The sequence below is a fragment of the Pinus tabuliformis genome, chromosome 9, assembly GCF_031772625.1.
Source record: "Pinus tabuliformis cultivar Carrire ecotype Pingquan chromosome 9, CPIR1, whole genome shotgun sequence".
NCBI lineage: Eukaryota > Viridiplantae > Streptophyta > Pinopsida > Pinales > Pinaceae > Pinus > Pinus tabuliformis.
In genome coordinates, this window is record NC_142307.1 from 517,585,833 (window position 1) to 517,608,491 (window position 22,659).

The window sequence follows — 22,659 nt, forward strand, 5'->3', positions numbered from 1 at the left end:
ATACGCAACTCGCACTAGTTGTCACCATTATGTGTCAATGTTCAAACAAGTTCACCCTATAGCCTATATAAATAGTAGCCGTCTCTAATCCCTTATTACCTAAAGCTATATTTGGGCTAGATTCCCTTGATCTAATAATTGTTGGTCCATAAACTCCATTGAAAACCCTCAACCTCCATAACCAAAAACTAAAGCAAGTTCTTCCTAAGACCTAGTACAAACAACCACCCCCCACGCCAAAACAAACTATCAACCTACTATCATACATCGAGATGCCCCACTGTCCACATACCACACATTACCCAAAATCATGTTGGTAGAAAGTTAAGGTACAGACGAGACACTCACCTTCCATGATAAGAATCTCTCCTCAATCCTGAGGCTAGCTAATGCCATCTTTCATATCTATTATCTACTACTAAAACTCCCAAATCTAAAAATTAGTTTGGAAACCCTCTAACTACTAGTCCTTCCTTAAGAATCTGAATCAAAGAAATAACTCTAGCAACATATAAAAGTTCCATGACTAGGTGACTAAAGTCCTTATGATTTAAATTAAACATGTAAACCACTAAATTTAATTATGTTGGAACTAAGTTCAAACCATACCGTCAATCACACAATAGCCAGAAATTAAATAGCCAAAGCATAAAACAATGCCATATATGCACAGGTAATTACTCCTCCAAAATTAATGTTTCATTCCTTCAAAAACTTACAAGGAAACCTCTAAAAATTGCCAAAACCAAGCAATATAGCCTAGTTGTATGAACTATATGATCTATTCACATGGATTGTATAGTATGTTTGTACTAACGACTGTGTGCCTTGTCTGTACAATTGTACATGTTTGCATGATCATGTGCATGCAACCGTATGGACTTCCATATGGTTGTAGGAAACTATATGGACCCTTGTATGACCTCTACTTACTTCCCAAATTCACATCTACCTAATTCCCAACTCTCTCTTGCTCACTCTCTTGGAAGCTCAACCAGCTCATTAGATGTGATACCAAAACCATAATCTATTTTTGAGATTACTCCTAGTCTAAGTCAGACCTCTACCTACAACCCATATTCACATTTGCCTAATTCCATTCTCTCTCTCTCTCTCACTCTCTTGGAAGCTCAACCAGCTCATTGTATGGAATACCAAAACCATAGTCTATTTTTTAGATTACTCCTAGTCTAAGTCATCCATTCATGCAATACAAGTTTTAGACTCAACAACTAAATATAAGACTTTTCACTTTTTTACTAAAGTGAATTACAAAATAGAATTACATTATGAAAATAGTGTTACTTTCCAAAAATAAAAAATATCTCAAACTACTTCTCACATTTTTCCAAACATAACCTGTGAAAAGTTCCTAAGCTATATTTTTTCGACATTTATCTTTCTCAAACGCTTGGGCATTTACTTCTAGACTGGGGATCCCCCTATACTTACTATGTTAAAATTGGCAACTAGGGCCAAACTCCATGTGGGTCATCTTATTTATGGCAGCGGATATTTTTATTGGATCCCTCTCATCGAGAGGTGTAGGATTGATCTAAGGATCATCCGATTCCAATAAGTATTCATGGAGTTATGAATTTCTTTATGTTATAAGACAAATTGTCAAGTCAGCTAGCAACTTGAGTAGGCTCAGAAGCCCAATAGACATGTCTATTCATCATCTACGTTTTCGTATAAATAGAAGAGGACTTGAAGTCATTTAGACATCCTCTTAATGTGATCTCCTCTCCACGTCTTGGGGTTTTGGAGAAGGAGAGACACTAAAGAATACGCTGGCCTAGTATGATGCCCTAGCTGCAGAGATGCCCTAATCCAACGCAGCCATTTACACGCAGTCAATAAAGACTCTTATGCAGTTATGGAAAACTTATACGCTGTTCATAGTGAAGCTGTAGTTGGAAGGAGCCCTACCACAGTTATACACAGGGCATAGAGACTCCTTACACACTGCTCATGAAGACATCCGTACGCAGTTCATGGAGTCACATATATGCAAGTCATGGAGACATCCATACGCAGTTAATGGAGGCACTGTCCAAACAGCTCTAAACGCAGTTAATGGAGACACCTAATACGCAGCAAGGAGACCTGTTCACGCAGCCATAGAAGCACAAAACTCGCACATGGAAATATTCAGATGGTTCTATGATTTCACATGGAAGAGGAGTCGCTGTCATGAGGCCGCAATATAGACATGGAGCCACAGTCAAAGCTTGAAGCCGCAGTCAAGATATGAGGGTATCCGGAATGAAGGAGCAACAAAACTTGTCAAGACCTCGAATAACTGGAGCGTATAGACACAACAATGACATGAGGTTTGGACAATCTCGGCATTCCAGTGTTGGGCTAACTTTGCATGAATAAGAGCAGTCTTGACATCATACTCCTGTAGCTACAAAACTTCGGATGGAGATGGAACAGTAAGACAGTCATGCCATAAAGATGATCTCGGTATTACAGCGAAGGATATTCGGACCTGTTATCTTCATAATATATATCAGCATCTGCAAGGATATGACTTACTCAATGACAAAGAATGATCTTCGTGATATGTTCTTAATTACAGTCTTATGACAATTATAGGATCATCACTTGATCTCGATATAACTCTCATATCTCAATGAATGGTGGTATTAAAGATGATCTTACAAACTTGATCTCGATGGCACTAATGTGAATGTGCATCATGATGATCTCAGCGAAAGGCATGATGATGGAAGATGCAGCATAATGGGCAGCATGATGATGAGAGCAGATGAGAGCAGCTCAGTCATGGTACAGCATGGTGCTACACGGTAAGGTGCAGCAAATGGACAAAATACAGCTCTATGAGAGCTGAAGGAGTCACCTTAGAGAATCAATTGAAGCAATATGTCTTCAACTGATCTCATGCAGATATCAAAAGTCAAAGTGTTGACTTCTATTGTAAATGTACTATCTCTCTCTCTTTCTCTGTTGAGCTTTGAAGAACATAAAGGAAGAATTGATCAAGGCTTTCCCCACATTGGATTTTGTCCCTGGCTAGCACCACATCTTGTATCCTCTTGTCTTGGCTTGTCTTCTACGATTTATGTTTATGTTCTATCTGCAATTTACTTTAATGCTAATGTGATTGCTAATTTGGAAAAGATATGAAGCTAACTGTGAAAATTGAAATAAATTGCTCTAGCATAAGCATAGAACATACCTAAATTAACATGGTATCAGAGCTGAGGTGAAGACAATGCCCAAGTAAGAGTGAAAGAGCAATCACCGAAGACAGTAGGGAAAGGACAAAAGGATCAGTGGATTCCTCATCCCTCTTCACCAAGGGTGAAGTCGAAGCAAAGAATATTATCAGAATGGCGCAACGAAAGTTTCTGATGGCCTACCTAAAGATCACTTCATTGGGAAGTTCGGATCTAAGGGTGGAAGGAAAGGCAGATGCCTTGGTTGCAATAAGTTCGGCCATTATGCGAAGGAGTGTCCGAAAGGCAGAGACACATCTCTTGATTACAATCATTCCAGGGACATCTAGGAAATGGCCAACTCTTCAGAGAAAGCAAGGAACCCCAGGTATGAAGAATCAAATGTTGTTTCTGATAAGATAAAGAAGCGTTATCTTGTATTGGCCCTCTCCTTAAGATTCTTTGGGAATCTGGCTTATTGATAGTAGTGCTTCAAGGCACTTCATCGGATAGTAGGGTGCACTCTCTAATTTGGTAGAGATGGAAACAATCGTGGGATTATACTTGGGGCCAATGCCACCTATTCCAAAAAGGGTGTAGGGAATGTTATCCCTCAATTAAATGAGGGTAACTCAATTCATTTATAGAATCTCTTTTCTGTACCTAATCGCAAGCAAAACCTGGTGTCTATTTCAGCAATGGAAGTCGAAGGTTTCAAGGTGGCACTCGTCGATGGAAAGGTACGTGTTTGAAAATAGAATTTTCAAGATGTTTTTGAAGTTCAGGGTTGTATCAAGTTACAAGAAGTCCACTGGGGACCATGTCCATTGACACATAGCACCAGAGATCTATGAGTCAGATGGTGACAGGGAAGCCTGAATTCAAAAAAAGCATGAAAGTACATGTCTGAGATGTACCAAAGGAAAATCTTACAAGGGGACCATTCCCCTCATGTAGTAGGTCCACAGGTTTGGAACAACCCGTGGAGTTTGAGATTCATGAACGAGAATCCCATGTATACATGTGGAAGAAAGCCCTCTATGGCTTGAAGCAAAACACCCCGGCGTAGTATGAGAGGGTTGATAGTTGAAGCTGAGATTCACTAGGAGTGAAACCGATCCAAACCATTACCCGAAGGTTGTGGATGATAGACCTCTCATACCGGCACCTTATGCGGACGAACTATTTCTGACAGGTGCAGACCCTCTCATTTGCATAAGTAAGAGGGAGTTGGATTCCAAATGTGAAATGATAAACTACAAGCCTGTGACTACCTCAAAGATCTTAACTTTCAGAGGTTATATGGTAGTGATGTCGGACCAGATTTGGGAAATGCCTCTGAGTTTCATAAACTCATTTGCGTTGATATTCTTGGTGAACTTCTGTTTGGACATATGTTTTGCAGTTAGCATGGTGAGCTCATATTTGGTTGAGCCTCACTGGATTGGTGCCAAGAATCTTCTGAGATATCTTCAGGGCACAATCTCTCATGGATTGAGATACACTACTGGAAATATGAAACTGCATGATTATTCGAATGCTGACTGGACAGGCAGTGTGGAGGATCACTAGAGCACTTCTTAGTGTTGGTTCTCTTTGGATTCTGCTTCGATATCATGGATGAGCAAGAAGCAGAAGTCGGTTGTTATAAGCACTGCCGAGACCGGATACATAACTACAAGTATGACCTCGCATGAAGCTACCTAAGCTCTTCAGTGAGTTGTTTTTACACATGATAAATACCACTGTGATTCTCTGTGACAACCAGCGGCAGGATTCAATTATTGAGGAATCCCGTATTCGATGATTGCTCCAGCAGATAGACATCATATACTACCTTATCTGGGATATGGTGAGCCAATGAGCAGGGAGGCTCCATCGCATTAAGACTGATGTACAAGTCGCCATCATTTTGTCAAAGCCCCAGGGAAAGATCAAATATGTGATCTTCCTGAACGATTTGGAGTCGTCGAGAGATCCTTGTAAAAGAGTCTTGCATGTTGCATACATTGAGCTCCGGGAGCTCTGGGGGCTTGGAGTGCTTACTGGAGCAACATACGACCACAGGGTGACTCACCCTCCCCTGGTGGTGAGCTATGAACAAGATGATTAGTTCTCCTATGGGCCAGGATGATTCGTTCTCCGTGGCAATTAAGGACAAGATGATTCACTCTCTTGTGGGATAGGATGATTCGTTCTCCTGTGGACAGGATGATTCGCTCTCCTATGGATAGGATGATTAGTTCTCTTATCGAGGCATCCTACCCATGCAGTCTGGGGCCATGGGAAGTACCTCTCATCTGATCAATGAGCAGGGAAATGAGGATAGGGACCATAGTAGTACTGATGGACGCATCGTTGTATCTACCATACTCCCTAAGCTAAGATGACCTTCATTGATCTGGGATCAATGATACTGCTCTGGGACCAGTGAGAGTGGTACCCACTATGACACTGACTTCGAGTCAGTAGAGGACTGGCCTGGGACCAGTGGTACACACTCTGAAACTGACTTCGGGTCAGTAGAGGACTGGTCTGGGACCAATGAGAGTGGTACATACTATGACACTGACTTTGGGTCGGTTGAGGACTAGTCTGGAACCAGTGGTACACCCTCTGAAACTGACTTTGGGTCAGTATAGGACTGGCCTGGGACCAGTGGTACACACTCTAAAACTGACTTCGGGTCAGTAGAGGACTGGTCTGGGACCAGTGAGAGTGGTACATACTATGACACTGACTTTGGGTTGGTTGAGCACTGGTCTGGGACCAGTGGTACACACTCTGAAACTGACTTCAGGTCAGTGGAGAATGGTATGACACATTCTCAATCAATTCTTCTTCTTCATGGTTCAGCAGAGCAAAGCAAAGCAAGAGCAGAGCAGAGCAGCGCAGGGCACTAATGGCAAAGATAGGACAGTTGGACATATGGATCAATGGATGGAGTTCTCCCTAGTTGAGAGGGAGTGTTAAAATTGGCAACTAGGGCCAAACTCCATGTGGGTCATCTTATTTATCGCAGCTGATATTTTTATTCGATCCCTCTCATCGAGAGGTGTAATTTTGATCTAAGGATCATCCGATTCCAATAAGTATTCATGGAGTTATGAATTTACTTATGTTATAAGACAAATTGTCAAGTCGGCCAGCAACTTGAGTAGGCTCAGAAGCCCAATAGACATGTCTATTCATCATCTATGTTTTAGTATAAATAGAAGAGGACTTGAAGTCATTTAGACATCCTCTTAATGTGATCTCCTCTCCACGTCTTGGGTTTTTGGAGAGACACTAAAGAATACGCTGGCCTAGTATGATGCCCTAGCTGCAGATGATGCCCTAATCCAACGCAGTCATTTACACGCAGTCAATAAAGACTCTTACGCAGTTATGGAAACCTTATACGCTGTTCATGGTGAAGCCACAGTTGGAAGGAGCCCTACCACAGTTATACACAGGGCATAGAGTCTCCTTACACGTTGTTCATGAAGGCATCCATATGCAGTTCATGGAGTCAGATATATGCAAGTCATGGAGACATCCATACGCAGTTAATGGAGGCACTGTCCAAACAGCCCTAAACGTAGTAAATAGAGACACCTAATACGCAGCAAGGAGACCTGTTCACACAGCCATAGAAGCACAGAACTCACGCATGGAAATATTCGGATGGTTCTGTGATTTCACATGGAAGGAGTCGCTGTCATGAGGCCGCAATCTAGACATGGAGCCGCAATCAAAGCTTGAAGCCGCAGTCAAGATATGAGGGTATCCGGAATGAAGGAGAAACAGAACTTGTCTAAGGGCATCAACAATTGAGGTAACAATCTCGCATTCCTCTCTCTAAACTCGCATGAAGGAGCAGGTCCAAATCTAGGGCTTGACTGCACCTCGATTGGGTATTAGGTGCAGTCACAGTCAAGACCTCAGATAACTGGAGTGTATAGACACAACAGTGACATGAGGATTGGACAATCTCGACATTCCAGTGTTGGGCTAATTTCGCATGAATAAGAGCAGTCTTGACATCATACTCTTGTAGATACAGAACTTCGGATGGAGATGGAACAGTAAGACAGTCATGACATAAAGATGATCTCGGTATTACAACGAAGGATATTCGGACCTATTATCTTCATAATATATCTTGTCATCTGCAAGGATGACTTACTCAATGACAAAGAATGATCTCTGTGATATGTTCTTAATTACAGTTTTATGGCAGTTATAGGATCATCACTTGATCTCGATATAACTCTCATATCTCAATGAATGGTGGTATTAAAGATGATCTCACAAACTTGATCTCGATGGCACTAATGTGAATGTGCATCATGATGATCTCAACGGAAGGCATGATGATGGAAGATGCAGCTTAATGGGTAGCATGATGATGAGAGCAAATGAGAGCAGCTCAATCATGGTACAGCATGGCGCTACACGATAAGGTGCAACAAATGGACAAAATACAACTCTATGAGAGGTGGAGTCACCTTAGAGAATCAGTTGAAGCAATGTCTTCAACTGATCTCATGCAGATATCAAAAGTCAAGGTGTTGACTTCTATTGTAAATGTACTATCTCTCTCTCTTTCTCTGCTGAACTTTGAAGAACATAAAGGAAGAATTGATCAAGGGTTTCCCCGCATTGGAGTTTGTCCCTGGCTAGCGCCACATCTTGTGTCCTCTTGTCTTGGCTTGTCTTCTGCGATTTATGTTTATGTTCTATCCGCAGTTTACTTTAATGCTGATGTGATTGCTAATCTAGAAAAGATATGAAGCTAACTGTGAAAATTGCAATAAATTGCTCTAGCATAGAACATACCTAAAATTAACACACTGGAATTGGCAAAAGAACTCAACAACATTAATATTTATAGTCCTTGTGCAGAAAAGCAAGAGTGTTAGGAAAATCTACTTCAAAAATTTTGGCTACAAAACAATTTAGTGAATTTAAAAACAATTTAGTCATTTTAGAGGGTAACCTAAATTTCTCCTTGAGGAGTCTCAGTGTGGAGCCAAGGTTGGAGCATTGGGTGGCGACAAAACATGTGCTTAGGTATTTTGTCGCCACCCAATGCTCCTACCTTGGCTCCACCATGAACTAATTGAGCTACAGACTACAAAACTACTAGCATCCGTGCAAAGCTCTTGCCAACCTGGAGAAATATGATTATAAGGTCAAAAATAATAGCATCTAATTCAATTCATTGCCATAATTCCTTAGACAACCCTACAAATTATGAGAGATTCAAACCCATATCTTTATGTAATTACATATACAAAAAGAAATCTCCAAAACCTTTTCTCATAGATAGAAAGGCACCAACTGGAAGTAGATTTCCTTCGAGAAATTTGGTTCTCTAAAAGGAAGACAAATCCACGTAGCCATGGGAGTAGCACAAGGGGTTAATACAATGAAAACCAAGAAACAAAAATCTCTAAAGCTAAAGGTTGATCTCTCAAAGGCTTTCAATCAAGTGAGTTGATTATATCTTTGGCTCATTGTGATATATCTAGGTTTCTACCATGCATCTCTCACTTGGCTTCTAAGTTTTATAAGCTTGACCTCCTTTGTTATTTGTCTTTATCGAGCTACATTGGCTTCTTCAAATCTAAAAATGAGATTAAACAAAGGATGCTTGAGAGTAGGGCACGAAGTTTGAGTGCCACTTGCATGTAAAGGGATAAACATCTTCGATCTAAGTACCAAGAGAAACTGGATAGGGTCTAGATCCTTTTGATCAAGCAATAAGATCTCCCATGGATCTCATAATAAATGGGGCAACAAAAGATATAGTGCTCCTTTGTCTCAATATCTCGCTAATGACGCATCTAGAAAATCTTGTCTAATTGATCTATCTAGCACTCAATATCAATCTGCAGTCTAGGAGAGCTAACTTTAAACTATCCCAAGGGGATTAGAAGGGAAAACATTCAATGGTGAAGCATGTACTAGGGACGCACAACGAATCCATCCCTCATTGTCATCAAGTGCTCAACATAGAAGGCCATCTTTGAACGTAACCCACTCGAAGTGTTTATACAAGTGACCTATACATATTGCCTATAGACATATTTGTGGATGTTGGTCCAACATAATATCGCTTGAAGCAAGTAGATCCAAGACAACAATGTACAAGAATCAAGACCAAGTTGAAGGGCTATTTATTGCAACAAACTCTAATTAACAATAGGTCAAGTATGGATATAGATCATGCCCCTTCATTATATCAATAAAGCTCTAAACCCAATATAGAAGTGAGACAAGACTGAACATTATCTCAAGTCCAAAAGGCTGAGCGCCAAACTTAAGAGGATCATGGCCTGAGGAACTGTCTACTTGCACCTAACGAAGCAATGAAAGAGGATGATTTGTACTCTCTATTGAGGAACAATAGGACTCTCTACTAAGGAACAATAGGACTCTAGTAAACTAGGTTAAAACCTTGAACCCATATAGAATTGTGGGTCGAACAAGAGTGTCCATGAGCAAAGCCTTGGACATGGAAATATTGTGTTTGAACTATTTGTTTGCTATTAATATATCTTTTACGCACCATGCATTCACTTATACATATTTCTCATACTAGGATGTAGAAAGCACTTATCAGTGTAATAAGAAATGTTTTACTTTCAATTGCTCTTTTTATATTATATATAGTTGTTATTGAAATATTTTACTAAACATTGAAATATTTTAAGTCTGGATCACATTTAAATGTTTTTTTAAATGTTAGGCATCAACTACGTATTAAACACCAAGGCAAACAAAAGCACCTATTGTGTAATAAGAAGTTTTAACATTTTACATTTACTTACTATATATATATTTCTTAAATATTTTACTTGTTACTAATATAGAAATATTTTTTTATTTTTATTTTTTTGTTATTAATATACATACATACATACCTCCTAGGTTCAAACCCCCGCTAGCAACATGATAAATAATGCCTTGTGAACTCTTAAGTGAGTATACTTGTGGGCTGGCCTAGTACCAACACCTCACTCTAGCCCCAAGCTAAGAGGGGTTGATTTATTTCCCCATAATATATATTATATATATATTGAACAATGAAGGAATTACACCTCTCATACTAGGATGTAAAAAGTACATATTAATAAGAATTTTGTTACTTTCAATTATTCACCTTCTTAAGGTGGAAATCAAAATATTGTATTTATGGCAGACATTGAAATAATTTCTCGTTATTAATATCTTTTACAAATGCCACGTGCCAACTCCATGTTGAGCACAGAATGAATCGCACATCCTCCTCGCACTAAAAGCTATAGAAAGCACCTTTTGATGTAATCAAATCTCCTTATCTATTGTCTGCATGTTGAGAATCAATGGTATCCAATGATGTCCAGGAGAGATCAAACACGGTTCTCACGAGTCTCAATGATGAATACGACGTTCAACAACCTCAAATTCAAAGCATTGTACATGAGACCGGACAATGACCAAAAAAAGATGTAGTCACTTAGGAGAACTATACTCAAAAGCTCCGATGCTCCTTTGCAAACTTAACTAGAGAAGAGGATCAATTTATTTGGTCCCTAAATCCACAAGAAACTAGAAGCCAGAAATTGGAAATAAAGCGGTAGCTCAGGGGAACAACAAAAAGCAACAAGCCCAATAGTGGAAAAAGCTTTGGAAGTTCAAATGCCCAACAAAAGTAAAAAAAATCATGTGGGTCCTCTTGAGCAACAAAGCCCTTGACAGAAGTTTTAAGAGTGACAAATGTTTCCTTCGTAAGATAGACTCAAAAACAAACTTCCACTAGATCTTGCCCTGTAACTGCACAAGAAGAGGTATGGAGTGAAGCAGACTGTCATAAGAATGAAAAACACATGGAATGGCTCTTCAATTCATGAGAAGGGTCTTAAAAGATGGAGCTCAAACAATGGAACATCAAACTTCAAAGCCCTCTCTCTCACTATATTTTGATGGAGCATTTCAAGGGATCCCCATTTGGGGAGGAGCTAGAGGTATCCTACACCTATTGGAAGATCATATTATCTCCTTTCTGCTGGCATAGGAAATGAAACAAATAATCTCTGTGAATTATTGGCCCTCATGCTTATTCATATTATCTCCTTTCTGCTGGCATAGGAAATGAAACAAATAATCTCTGTGAATTATTGGCCCTCATGCTTATTCTATCATTTTGGCTTGGAAAAAAGACATTTCCCACCTTCAAATCTACGGGGATTTCAAAACATCAAGACATCAAACGCAGCATTACAGCATTCTCTCACATCAACTTTGAACATGTTTACAGAAGCAGGAACAAAGAAGCTGACCGATTATCCCAAGCTGGACTGGCATTGGAAAAGGGAACTTGGAAAAACTCCAAGATCACTCCACAGAATATCTTCATTAACCCTGGTTTTAAGCTGATGTAAAAAATATTACTAGATCAGTCATGTATAATCTGGCTAAAAACAAATTCAGGAATGCTTATCAGCATCTACTTTGGTAATTTTGCTATATATAATAAAATAACATGACCTTTTCCCCTGGAACAAAAAAGTTACACTTTAATAACTTTTATTGATCATTTTAACTTTATTTTATATTTAAAATATATAATTTATATAGATATAATTCTTAAACTTTATGGGAAATGTTTTCAAAATTTATTATCGTTGAGTTCAAACACAAACCAGGCAACTTGAGTTATATCAACCATTTTAAAAACTATTTTAACAGAGAAAGGATTTGACAAAAAGGCCCACACTTGATTTGCAGTACGAATCACTAAAATGAGGATCAAATAAAGGAAAATACAGATGCCACTGAGAATAACAACTAACTTGAGCAATTATGTTGAATGATATAGTAGTTTCTATATGCACATGGCAATAAAGCAAGTAAAACAAAAATCAAGGGGACCCATTATTATTAACAGGCAACGTATCTTTATAAGATATATATGTTACTGTGGCCCTCCAAGCTCACAGATTCTTAAGGGACAACAAATAACCTTTGTCATTGGAGGCTGAGTAATCCCTGCTTCATCCTCATCCCTCCCTTCTTCATAAGCTGCAGTGGCCCACAAGTAAACATCAACGAGCATCCAAGTATCTGCTTAATTTGCATTTTCGTATGCAAATGCTTAAACAAAAGCAGCAGATCATGTCTATTATACCAACACTTGCGCTATTATACCTATATTAACATCAACACCAAGTGGCCTTTGATTCATCCAAGCAGAAGGCTGTTGCTGCAGTTATATAAAAAAATACATAAAGAACATCAAATCAAGATTCACAAAAACTTATACATAAATCAAGTTTTGCATAAGACTTATACATACAATGACAAGTAAAGAATCCATACACGGAATTGTCAAGGTGATTAAGCAAAATATAACTCAAACAATACATTTCATACATCAACCAAAAGCCCTGCAAGAACCAGATACCTGGACAAGGAAATCATGTAGCCTCTATTTGCACATGTCTAAATCGGTGCATGAAAACAAAAAGCCCATGCTAGATGGCATATTTTTCTCTTTTACTGAACAATGATGAAAAGCTGTCTTCACATACATAGTGTTTACACTTACCATATAGACTGCAGGCCTTCCCATTTTTATATCCCCTCCCAACCCTGAGTCAGGCATACTAGTAAAGTCACTTGGACCTTGTGGCATGTACTGATACATAACTGGCTCTGGAATTCCTGACAACGGAGTCTGGATAGGGGTCGGCAAAGGTGTCTGTCAGAGACAGCAAAGGAGTTAACAAAAAATTTATATGTAACAATTACAGCTCAACTAGCCAATCAAATTTAATATGTTACACTCGGCTTATTTTGCAAGTAGGCCTTTTAAATAGCATCCACCTATTTGAGCACATAAATTTCTCAAACCATTGAAAAAATACAACAATGCAACAGAAGTAACATTCTATACTAATAGAACATGAACCAGCTATGGAAATAAATAGATGAAACTGAGCAACACAAATAAAAACTTACAGGAGGAAAAAGCATCTCTGCTGTAGGTGTTTCATATTCCTCTGTCGGCTCATATGGCACATTGAGATCATGCACCGGTGTAGGGACATTTGCTCCTCTAGGAGGGTTAGCTGCCCTTTCTATTGGACCTTGTACTGCTCCACTTTGCATAATTTTTAATTCCCATAGCTAGCAAAATACAGATAATATAATTATCAGTAGAGTGCAAATTCATCCACAGCTTTTCCAAGCTCTTTTAGTACATGCATATGCACCAAACAGTCCATTTGCTGAGAACCCCTTAAAGATCTTAAATAATGTCCCACAATCAGTTTACCAATGTCTGATCGTTAACATACTACACGTGCCATTCAAACAATCTACTATAAAAACATTAATGTAAGAATGATTTATGCCATATGTACAATCAAGAAGCTCATTAAACTGCAGAGTTTTCCCTTTTATCCATTTGGAGTTATATCTTTCTAGGTTGCATTATCATATTAGATTCATACCATTCTATAAATTTTGCATGTTAAGGTTAAATAGACAACATAAATTAACCATAATGTATTTGAATTATTAAGGCGTATGGAACAAAGATGGGTATGCAGATTTGCAAACAGTATGTCCATTAAACCCAACTTCTCTCACATACTGATCTGCTAAAAAGTGGTTCTTTACTTCTGGTCACATCTCTCATCTGTCTCATGGATCAGAATTTCGACTAAAATGGCTACACATGATAATGCAGTCTAATTTGCAAATTGCAACTAATGAGGGGAATGAAAGATTCTCCTATTTTGGATACCAATTTCCTCTGTGTAATTGCCAATTGGATCATGGATGTTGCTATTTTAATTGTATACATCTATGATGAATTATTAATAACAAATCTCATTTATTTTTCAAATTTGCCCCAAAATCACATGTGATGTCCTCTGAAATATCGGGTTTCTCTCCACATCTCCTCAAGATGCATCCCCACAAGCATGTGCACCTGTGTACCCAAATTTTGGAACATTGTATAATGTTTGTGCTACCAACGGATATAAGGGGCAGTTTATTACAATACATTTTGTCACAAGAAGGTAAAGAATAGAGCACAGCCTGTCAACCATTGTTCTCAACTGGTTGAGTTATGCTTAACTGTTGACAGTAGTCCTTAGAGTGTAAAGTTGTGGAAGAACAATTAAGTTTGACCATGTATCCAATAAAATAAAATAAGGAAGCTTCAAAGAGAAGAAGAAATGTACAGATAGCTATCTGATTATACATATCAAATATAAAGATTTTTCTTCCTGGGAGTAAAAATGCATAAGAATATACAATAAATACATACTCCAAGTGGCTATGCTTTCAGGGAATATCCAAAGATTCAAGACGACCCAAATCAATGCAGAAGCAGACACTTTAACTCATCTAGAAGTTGTAGCCAACACTCTTCAAAAGTAGGACAAGCATCAACCAAAGAGGATATACAATTTAGAAGTGTTAAATTATTGCCTATGGGCATCTAAGGAAGAAGTCAATAATGAAAAGTCTTCTTTAATACCTTCCCTAGGATTCAAGTAAGATTTTCATCAGAGAGGCTAAGCAATTTAGGGAAGTATTGCATGATTTCTCATCGCATCGAGAAAAGCAAGGTGCTTATATAGCCTGGCAGGAGGACATGTGTAATGGGTGTCACATTAATAAAAGAAAATGGAAAAAAAACACGGTGTCAGATGCCAAATGTTAAAAAGAAAGGAAAGAAAGAAACCATGAACAATAATAATAATAAACTGGCATATATAAATGTTGGCCCCGTATTTTTTAGGGAAACGAGAGGTTTGCACCTCATTTTTTTTATCCCTCTCAGTGCTTAATAGATCCAGGTTTAGGATGGATCTGTGCTAGTCAGCCTCTTAAAATTTTAAGATAAAATCCCAACTAGATATTTAAGGTTTCCACTAATGGAGGCAAGGCTAAAAGCCCATTTACACATAAATGGTTTAGGAATGATGGTAAGGTAAGATTATAGCTACTAAAATGTAACAGTAAAATTATTGTCATACGTGCTTAACAGTAGCAGCTATAAGAGGAATACTAGATAACTGAAAGGGAATTCAATAGAACTCTATGAATGGCCAAGATTCTTGATGGTTTAGCATTGATGGTAAGGTAAGAATATAGCTTAAAAAATTCAAAATGTTGCTACTAGCTTTCATCATATTTCTTTTCATCGTGTTTACGAAGAACAAAATGAATTGGCATATGGATTATCCAAAGCTGATCTTCTGCTGGATGCTGCTCATTGGCATATTTGACAATCTGATGGACAGTCCTAGGAATATGATCATCTTCTTTCTTGAATTTTCTGCAGTAATTGGGCACATAAGGACTATTTTATGATTTTCAAATGTGAAATAATTTTTGTATAATGTTGTAGAAGCTCACATGCGTGAGCATCAGAAACAAGTGATCAGTTGAAGAGACTGATACTAAGGTTAGTTATGAGAATGTATGTTGAAATATTTTGCGAATGTTTGGAATGTCTTCTTGGGATAGTCTCTAACAGGCCTATATGTTCAGGTTGTGATTGATGAGGAATTATATGTATAGAAATACTCTGTATCATCATATGCATCTTATTGGGACTCTAATGAAAATACTAAGACATGCTGAGAAGCATGTGATGAATGCAATTTTATTTATTATAATGAAATTACAATTTCTTTTCGAAAAAAAGGTAAGCTTATAGCTACTTAAGTCAGCAGTGCAATTATTGCCAATACATATGTGCCTAATAGTAGCAACTCTAAGAGGAGTACCAGATAACTTCAAAAGATTTCAACAAAACTCTAAGAAAGGTCAAAACAGCAAGTTGAAGAAGCATCTGGGATGTCTTTTTGGGAAAGTCTCTAACAGGCCTATATGTTCAGGTTGTGATTGATGAGGAATTATATGTATAGAAATATTCTGTATCATCATATGCATCTTATTGGGACTCTAATGAAAATACTAAGACATGCTGAGAAGCATGTGATGAATGCAATTTTATTTATTATAATGAAATTACAATTTCTTTTCGAAAAAAAGGTAAGCTTATAGCTACTTAAGTCAGCAGTGCAATTATTGCCAATACATGTGCCTAATAGTAGCAACTCTAAGAGGAGTACCAGATAACTTCAAAAGATTTCAACAAAACTCTCTAAGAAAGGTCAAAACAGCAAGTTGAAGAAGCATCTCTTGGAGATTAGATCCCTCAAATATGACATTGGAAGTGAAGATCCTTTAGTGCCTTTGCACAGTTAAAATCAACTCAAAGCTCAAGTCTTCAAATTAAAGTATTTGACCTGAAATAATGAACAACTCACGAATGGAGGGAGTCTTGTTGGAATTAGGAGTCATGAGGACCAATAAGGGACTCTACACCAGTGTTGATAATATCGGTATCGGGAAAATATCGGCGAGGGTCCAGAAAATATCTTATCGGCAATATCGGCGAAAATATCGGCAAAATATCGGCAAATATCGGCAAGCATAAAAAATATTTTTTCCAAATTTTTAAATATAGCCGATATTTTGCCGATATTTTCAAAATATCGCGATATTTTGCCGATATTTTCCGATATTTGCCGATATTTTGAAAATATCGCGATATTATCAAAACAGAAAATATCGCGATATTTTCTCGGCGATATATCGTTTTGCCGAAAATATCGCGATATTTTCGAATATCGCCGATATATCGCCGATATTATCAACAGTGCTCTACACAAAGCACATGAGAAATCCCGACATCAAAGATTTAGGTGGGTAACCTTGTATTGAGTCGGTCAAATATGCAGTTGTATGTCAATGAATGAATACACAATATGATATATGAAAGAGGTGAGTTCAGAAAATCTTATATATAGGTGTTACACCTAGCTTATCTATCCCTAACCCTAATAGGCAGGACCACTTAAGATCACCCACCTTACAGTCACCCACTGACAACAAATGTGATCACTGTCACCCACTAAGGGTTAACATTAATAACCCTGAGAAAGACCCTCCAGGGTCACAAGTCAAGATTACGGATATTATACTAATAGAACTGCACTTACTAAAAGGAATAGAACTGCACTTACCCACCAAGACAAGGTGGGTAATTCAATCATCAAGATAACAATGAAGATCATCATCATCTTTTCACCTCTCAATCCACAAAGAGGATGCGGAATAAGCTATTCAAGATAATATATCACACGGTGGATATTCTCAAACTAAGTAGATCAATCATGTAGCAACCCATACCACCACACAGTTGAGAAAACAACCCTACTTTCATAGTCTAGAATGTCTATGAATTCAAAAATTGCTCATGAAATTACTTCCTTCCCCCCCCCCCCCGGCAGGAAGAAAGGGAAAGTATTGTGAAGGGTATGATATTATAGCAAGCACTAACATGTAAATGGTGAGGAACAAATTATGGAACTTGATATGGATAATCCAATTTGGCCCAAGATCTCTATTAAAATGGCTAATGGTTTAGGGGTGTATAATCGCCAAAGAGGTGTATAAAGGAAGATTATTCACAAGACAAGGTAGGTAATTCAATTGTCAAGATAACAATGAAGATGATCATCAAATCACATCTCTCAACCCACAAAGAGGTTGTGGAAAAGGCTGTTTAAGGTAAAATACCAAAAGGTGGGTATTGTCAACTTCAGGAGATCATTTGATCATGTAGCAACCATACCAGCACACATTTGTACAAATTTATGAGAGAGTATGAGAAAACAGCGCCACTTTCATATGCTAGAATGTCTAGCTTGGGGGAGAGGGGCGTGAATAAACAAAAATAAAAACCTATCAAGAGTCCAAAAATTGTTCATTGAACTACTCTGTCACCCTACAGCAACAAGAAAAGGGAAGTACTGTGAAGGAGTATGCAAATAGTCAGAAACAAACTATGGAACATGATATGGAATAATAAAATATGGCTGAAGACCTCTGTATTGAAATGGCTATTGGGGGTGTAAAATCACCAAAGAGGTGCATAAAGGAGGAGGATTCACCAGAAAAGGTAGGTAATTCAATTGTCAAGATAACAATGAAGATCATGACCAGCTTTTTGCCTCTCAATCCACAAAGAGATTGTGGAATAGACTATTTAAGTTAACACATCACAAGGTGGATACTCTCAACCTAAGTATATCATTGGATAATGTAATAACCCATAACACCTTACAATTGTACAAATTTACGTGTGTGAGAAAAAACAGCCCTTCTTTCATATACCAGAATGTCTAGATAGGGGCTGAAGAGACAAAGCAAAACAAAACAAAAAAATCTTCAAGTATGAATCCAAAAAATTACAAAAAAAGAATAGCTGAGAAGAACCATAAGACAGATGAATATCTCAAGAAATCCAAGAGTCATTATGAAGGTGAGGTATGGTAAAAAATTCTTCAAGCATGAATCCAAAAAAATTGCAAAACAAGAATAGCTGAGAAGAAGAACCATAAATCAGATGATTATCTCAAGAAATCCAAGAGTCGTTATGAAGGAGGGGTATGGTAACTAAGAACTAACATACAAAATGTCAGAAACAGATTGTGGAACATGATACGGAATAATAAAATTTGACCCAAGACTCTGTACTAAAATGGCTAATTGTTTAAGGATGTATAACCACCAAAAAGGTCTATAAGGGAGAAGGATTCACAAGCCATTATAAGTAATTCAATGACCAAGATAATAATGAATATCATCACCACCTTTCACCTCTCAATCCACAAAAAGGCTGTAAAATAGGCTCTTTGAGGTAATATATCACGAAGTGGATACTCATATCCTATGTAGATCATTTGATCGTGTAGCAACCCGTACAATTGTTTTACATATGAAAACAGCCCCACTTTAATATGCTAGAATGTCTAGATGGGAAAGGGGAATAAACCAACATAAAAACCTATTATGAATCCAAAAATTGTTCATGGAATTATTCCCCCATCCCCGGAAAGAAGAAAGGGAAAGTATTGTGAAAAAGGGGTATCATATTCCAAATAGTCAGAAACAAATTATGGAACATGATATATGAAATAATAAAATTTGGCCCAAGACATCTACATTAAAATGGTTAATGGTTTAGGGATATATAATCACCAGAGTTATATATAAGAGGATTCACAAGACAAGGTGGGTAATTCAATCACCATTATAACAATAAAGATCATAACCACCTTTTCACCTTTCAATCCACAAAGAGGTTGTGGGATAGGTTATTTATATCACGTAGCAACCTATACCACCATGCAATCGTACAAATTTACAGAGAGTATGAGAAAACAACCCCACTTTCATATGCTAGAATGTTTTAGAAGGAGGGTGGGGGGTTGAATAAACAAAACAAAAACAAAAAAACTTGCAAGCCAGGAATAGCTAAGAAGAAGGACCATAAAACAGATGATTATCTCAAGAAATCCAAAAAAAAAGATATGGAAGCAAAGAAGACCCAAGCAATAGTTTTGATAACAGTGTACAGTAAAACAAAGGTGAGTATTTTTAAGAGCGCTATAGTTACACCCAGTTTGAACCAAACGTATTTAGAGCTACACTTAGACTGATCATAAAGGAATTGTGACAGACCACACCACAGTAGGTCCTCCGCCTCCTCTCTCCGTTAACATGTTTTCCCTTCAAAACATGCTAATCGTAGCATGCTCACCGACAAAGTCTTCAGGTTCCCAAGAACATCTACAGTAGGAAGTCATTTCGAATTGGTAAGGAAATTTATAAGATCCACTCGACTGGGGAATGACTTCACCCTCGGTTATAGACTAATGGGAACTTCCACCTTCTTCAACAAAGAAATATGTAAGGCATTATCGACTCACAACTTCGTAGCTAAATTAAGCGAATAAGCTGGTACCCCAAGAGATGATAGACAAATACCTAATTGTGAACACTAAAGTGCCAACCTGATATATATTGACCTGCATATTGTTACATCCTATTTTTTGAACTGTTGCAAAATGGAAATTTCTTGCAATATAAGATTATGTGCGGACCAGTCAATGAAAGTCCGATAGTTGCCTACCATCGAACTGGTTAAATTCATGAACCGAATTGTGAACCGAGCTTCTGATCACGGGCTAGTATTTGCAAACTGACAACATGTTGGTCTAGGGTTCTATCAATGTTATTGTTTTAAGGTAAATTTGAGAATCCGGGGCAACGAAATTAAAGAAAGCCAGGTGAGAGGCCAAAGCATATAAAGACTCCAAGAAAGGATGTGGGCGTAGAGCCCTGGCTTATACGTTGGCCGAATTTGACAAGATTCATATGCAACATTAATTAAAAAAATACAGGAAAATATATATATATATAAAATCAGACAGACCCACCTCTTGGAGTTCAGTAAGAACATTGTCTTCAACGCCTTCACTCCGGAATTGATCTCGCAATTTTCTCACGACATCGTCCACCACGCTCCCATAGACGGCGGAGGTCGACATCTGAAGCAGAAGCAGAGGCTAAAAATTTCTCGTAACCCTTCCAGTGCGGTGGCAGTGACGGTTCAGGATTGGCTTCTTCGAGCGGATTAGGGCTTTTAGGGTTTGGGAATGGGCTGAGGGAGAAGAGTCGATAGGTTATTATTTGGTTGATTGAATCCTGGGAGTGTGAGGGAGCGGAGGCAGAAGAGCAAACGCAGTGTATGAGTGTGCGGGCATTTGAAAGGATATGAGATATGCAAGGGAAGGGAATAATATATGGGAATTAAGAGTATATAAATACGTTTGCCCCCTTTTAAAGGATGCGGACTGCGGGACCGATCGGTCACATGGCCTCGGTCTCACCCGTTGATGTCAGGGTGCCCACATAATTATTATTATATGAAACTACATGGACCCTCGTCATCGACATGGACCGAATTCCACGACTCCACCGTAACAACCGCTCATATTCCTCGAGGCAATATATAATGGAAAAGTGCCATAGTGCACCTAAGAGGTCAATGCGCTAACTATCATGCTACCTGCAATTTGATATTTCAGTTACGTGTGGTGATCACCGAGGAAAAAAGGGAATTATCTATTGCAGAATGGGGTCTTTATGTTGCTATAAAGCAAGCTCTACAAGCAACGTGGGGAAGTAGCAGATGAGGCAGATGAGATTTTGTAGTTATAAAAAAAAAGAAATTTGAACATTATTTATTATTTTAAAAAATAAATCGAGTAAAGAATGGAGAAGAACATCAAGAAAACATGTATATCAATTTTATAACGAAATAATTCTGGTATTTGTAAGGTTTCTATTAATTTTATGGTTTATTTCGTTAATATAAGGATTCTGGTATATTAAAGCTTTTAATTTGTTTCTTAATAAGTTTATTATGAAAATGCAGAAAAGAGTAAATTTTATAGTTCATAATATTATAAATGAGCATATTTAATTATTATTTTCTTTATAGCAATCAGTTGCGTAGAAGAAAGTCATTATTTTGTAAATGTTTCCATTGGTACAAGGATCGTAGCATATAGAGTTTTTATGTTGATGTGAACCAAGCCTCACAACTAATGTGAGATACGAGGAGAGGATATTTTGTAGTCATAGAAACTACTCCAATACACCATAAAATGAGGGAAGGAAAGGTCAAGCAAGCAAGCATATCAACACCACCATCAACCAACCATTATGTTAGTAGGAGGACCACAATCTCTTTGTGCACCCTCACTGGCATAAGGATCATGGTATATTGGGACCTTTATTTGTTATGACCAAGCTTCACACCAATTCAGGATAAGAGGTTTTAAAATCATAGGCATGATTCGAATGCACTATAGATAGGTATATAGGATTGCTATTATGCACCCCTACCCCATAGACACACACCAAACATAAGAGAGAGGAGAAGGTCAAGCAACTAAGCATATCATCCCTATAATATACTCAATCGTTATATTACTAGTAGAGTCACTACCTCTATACACATTTCATTAACATAGAGACTATGGAATATTGAAGTCTTTATGTTGTAAACAAAATTTCAATGTATCAAAATCTGTATATCATTGTAACTCAAACATCACAAACAATATGAAATATAAAGAAGTAAGATCATATAATTATAGAATTGTATGTATATACACCCGCTTTTAGTTTTTTTCTTCATTATTGTATATTATTATAATGGTGCCCATTGATATTAAATAAATAAATAAAATCATTTTCATTATAAAAACAAAATTTACATATATATATATATATTCATTTAATAAAATATATTTGGAATAAACATTAGCAAAAATGAACGAATTAATAAAAAGTTAATAATGAAAAAGAAAAGAAAAAATGAAAGGTATACTCCATATTGCAAGTAGGGAATAATAAATGAAACTGTGATTCAACTAGGGAATAACAAATGTAAATGTGATTCAATATTGTAATATTCTACATGACATTTAGTTGGCAATGATAGCAAGAACATCTTAAATGTAGACATTGTTTCCTAATATTTTAATAGAAG

The 22,659-nt window shown here is 37.5% G+C and overlaps 1 protein-coding gene across 1 annotated transcript in view; it reads right to left on the reverse strand.

The window, feature by feature from the left end:
* The window catches only part of LOC149149477 (uncharacterized), a 90,084-nt gene extending 69,144 nt beyond the window's left edge, over positions 1-20,940 (reverse strand). The window contains exons 1-5 of the mRNA XM_089445348.1: positions 20,537-20,940; positions 13,179-13,346; positions 12,766-12,918; positions 12,366-12,420; positions 12,181-12,239 (exon numbers count right to left, since the gene is read on the reverse strand). Of these exons, the coding sequence (XP_089301474.1) occupies positions 12,181-12,239; positions 12,366-12,420; positions 12,766-12,918; positions 13,179-13,346; positions 20,537-20,647 (546 nt within the window). The 5' untranslated portion in view covers positions 20,648-20,940. The remainder of the gene's footprint in view (positions 1-12,180; positions 12,240-12,365; positions 12,421-12,765; positions 12,919-13,178; positions 13,347-20,536) is intronic.
* Positions 20,941-22,659: the final 1,719 nt, after the last annotated feature.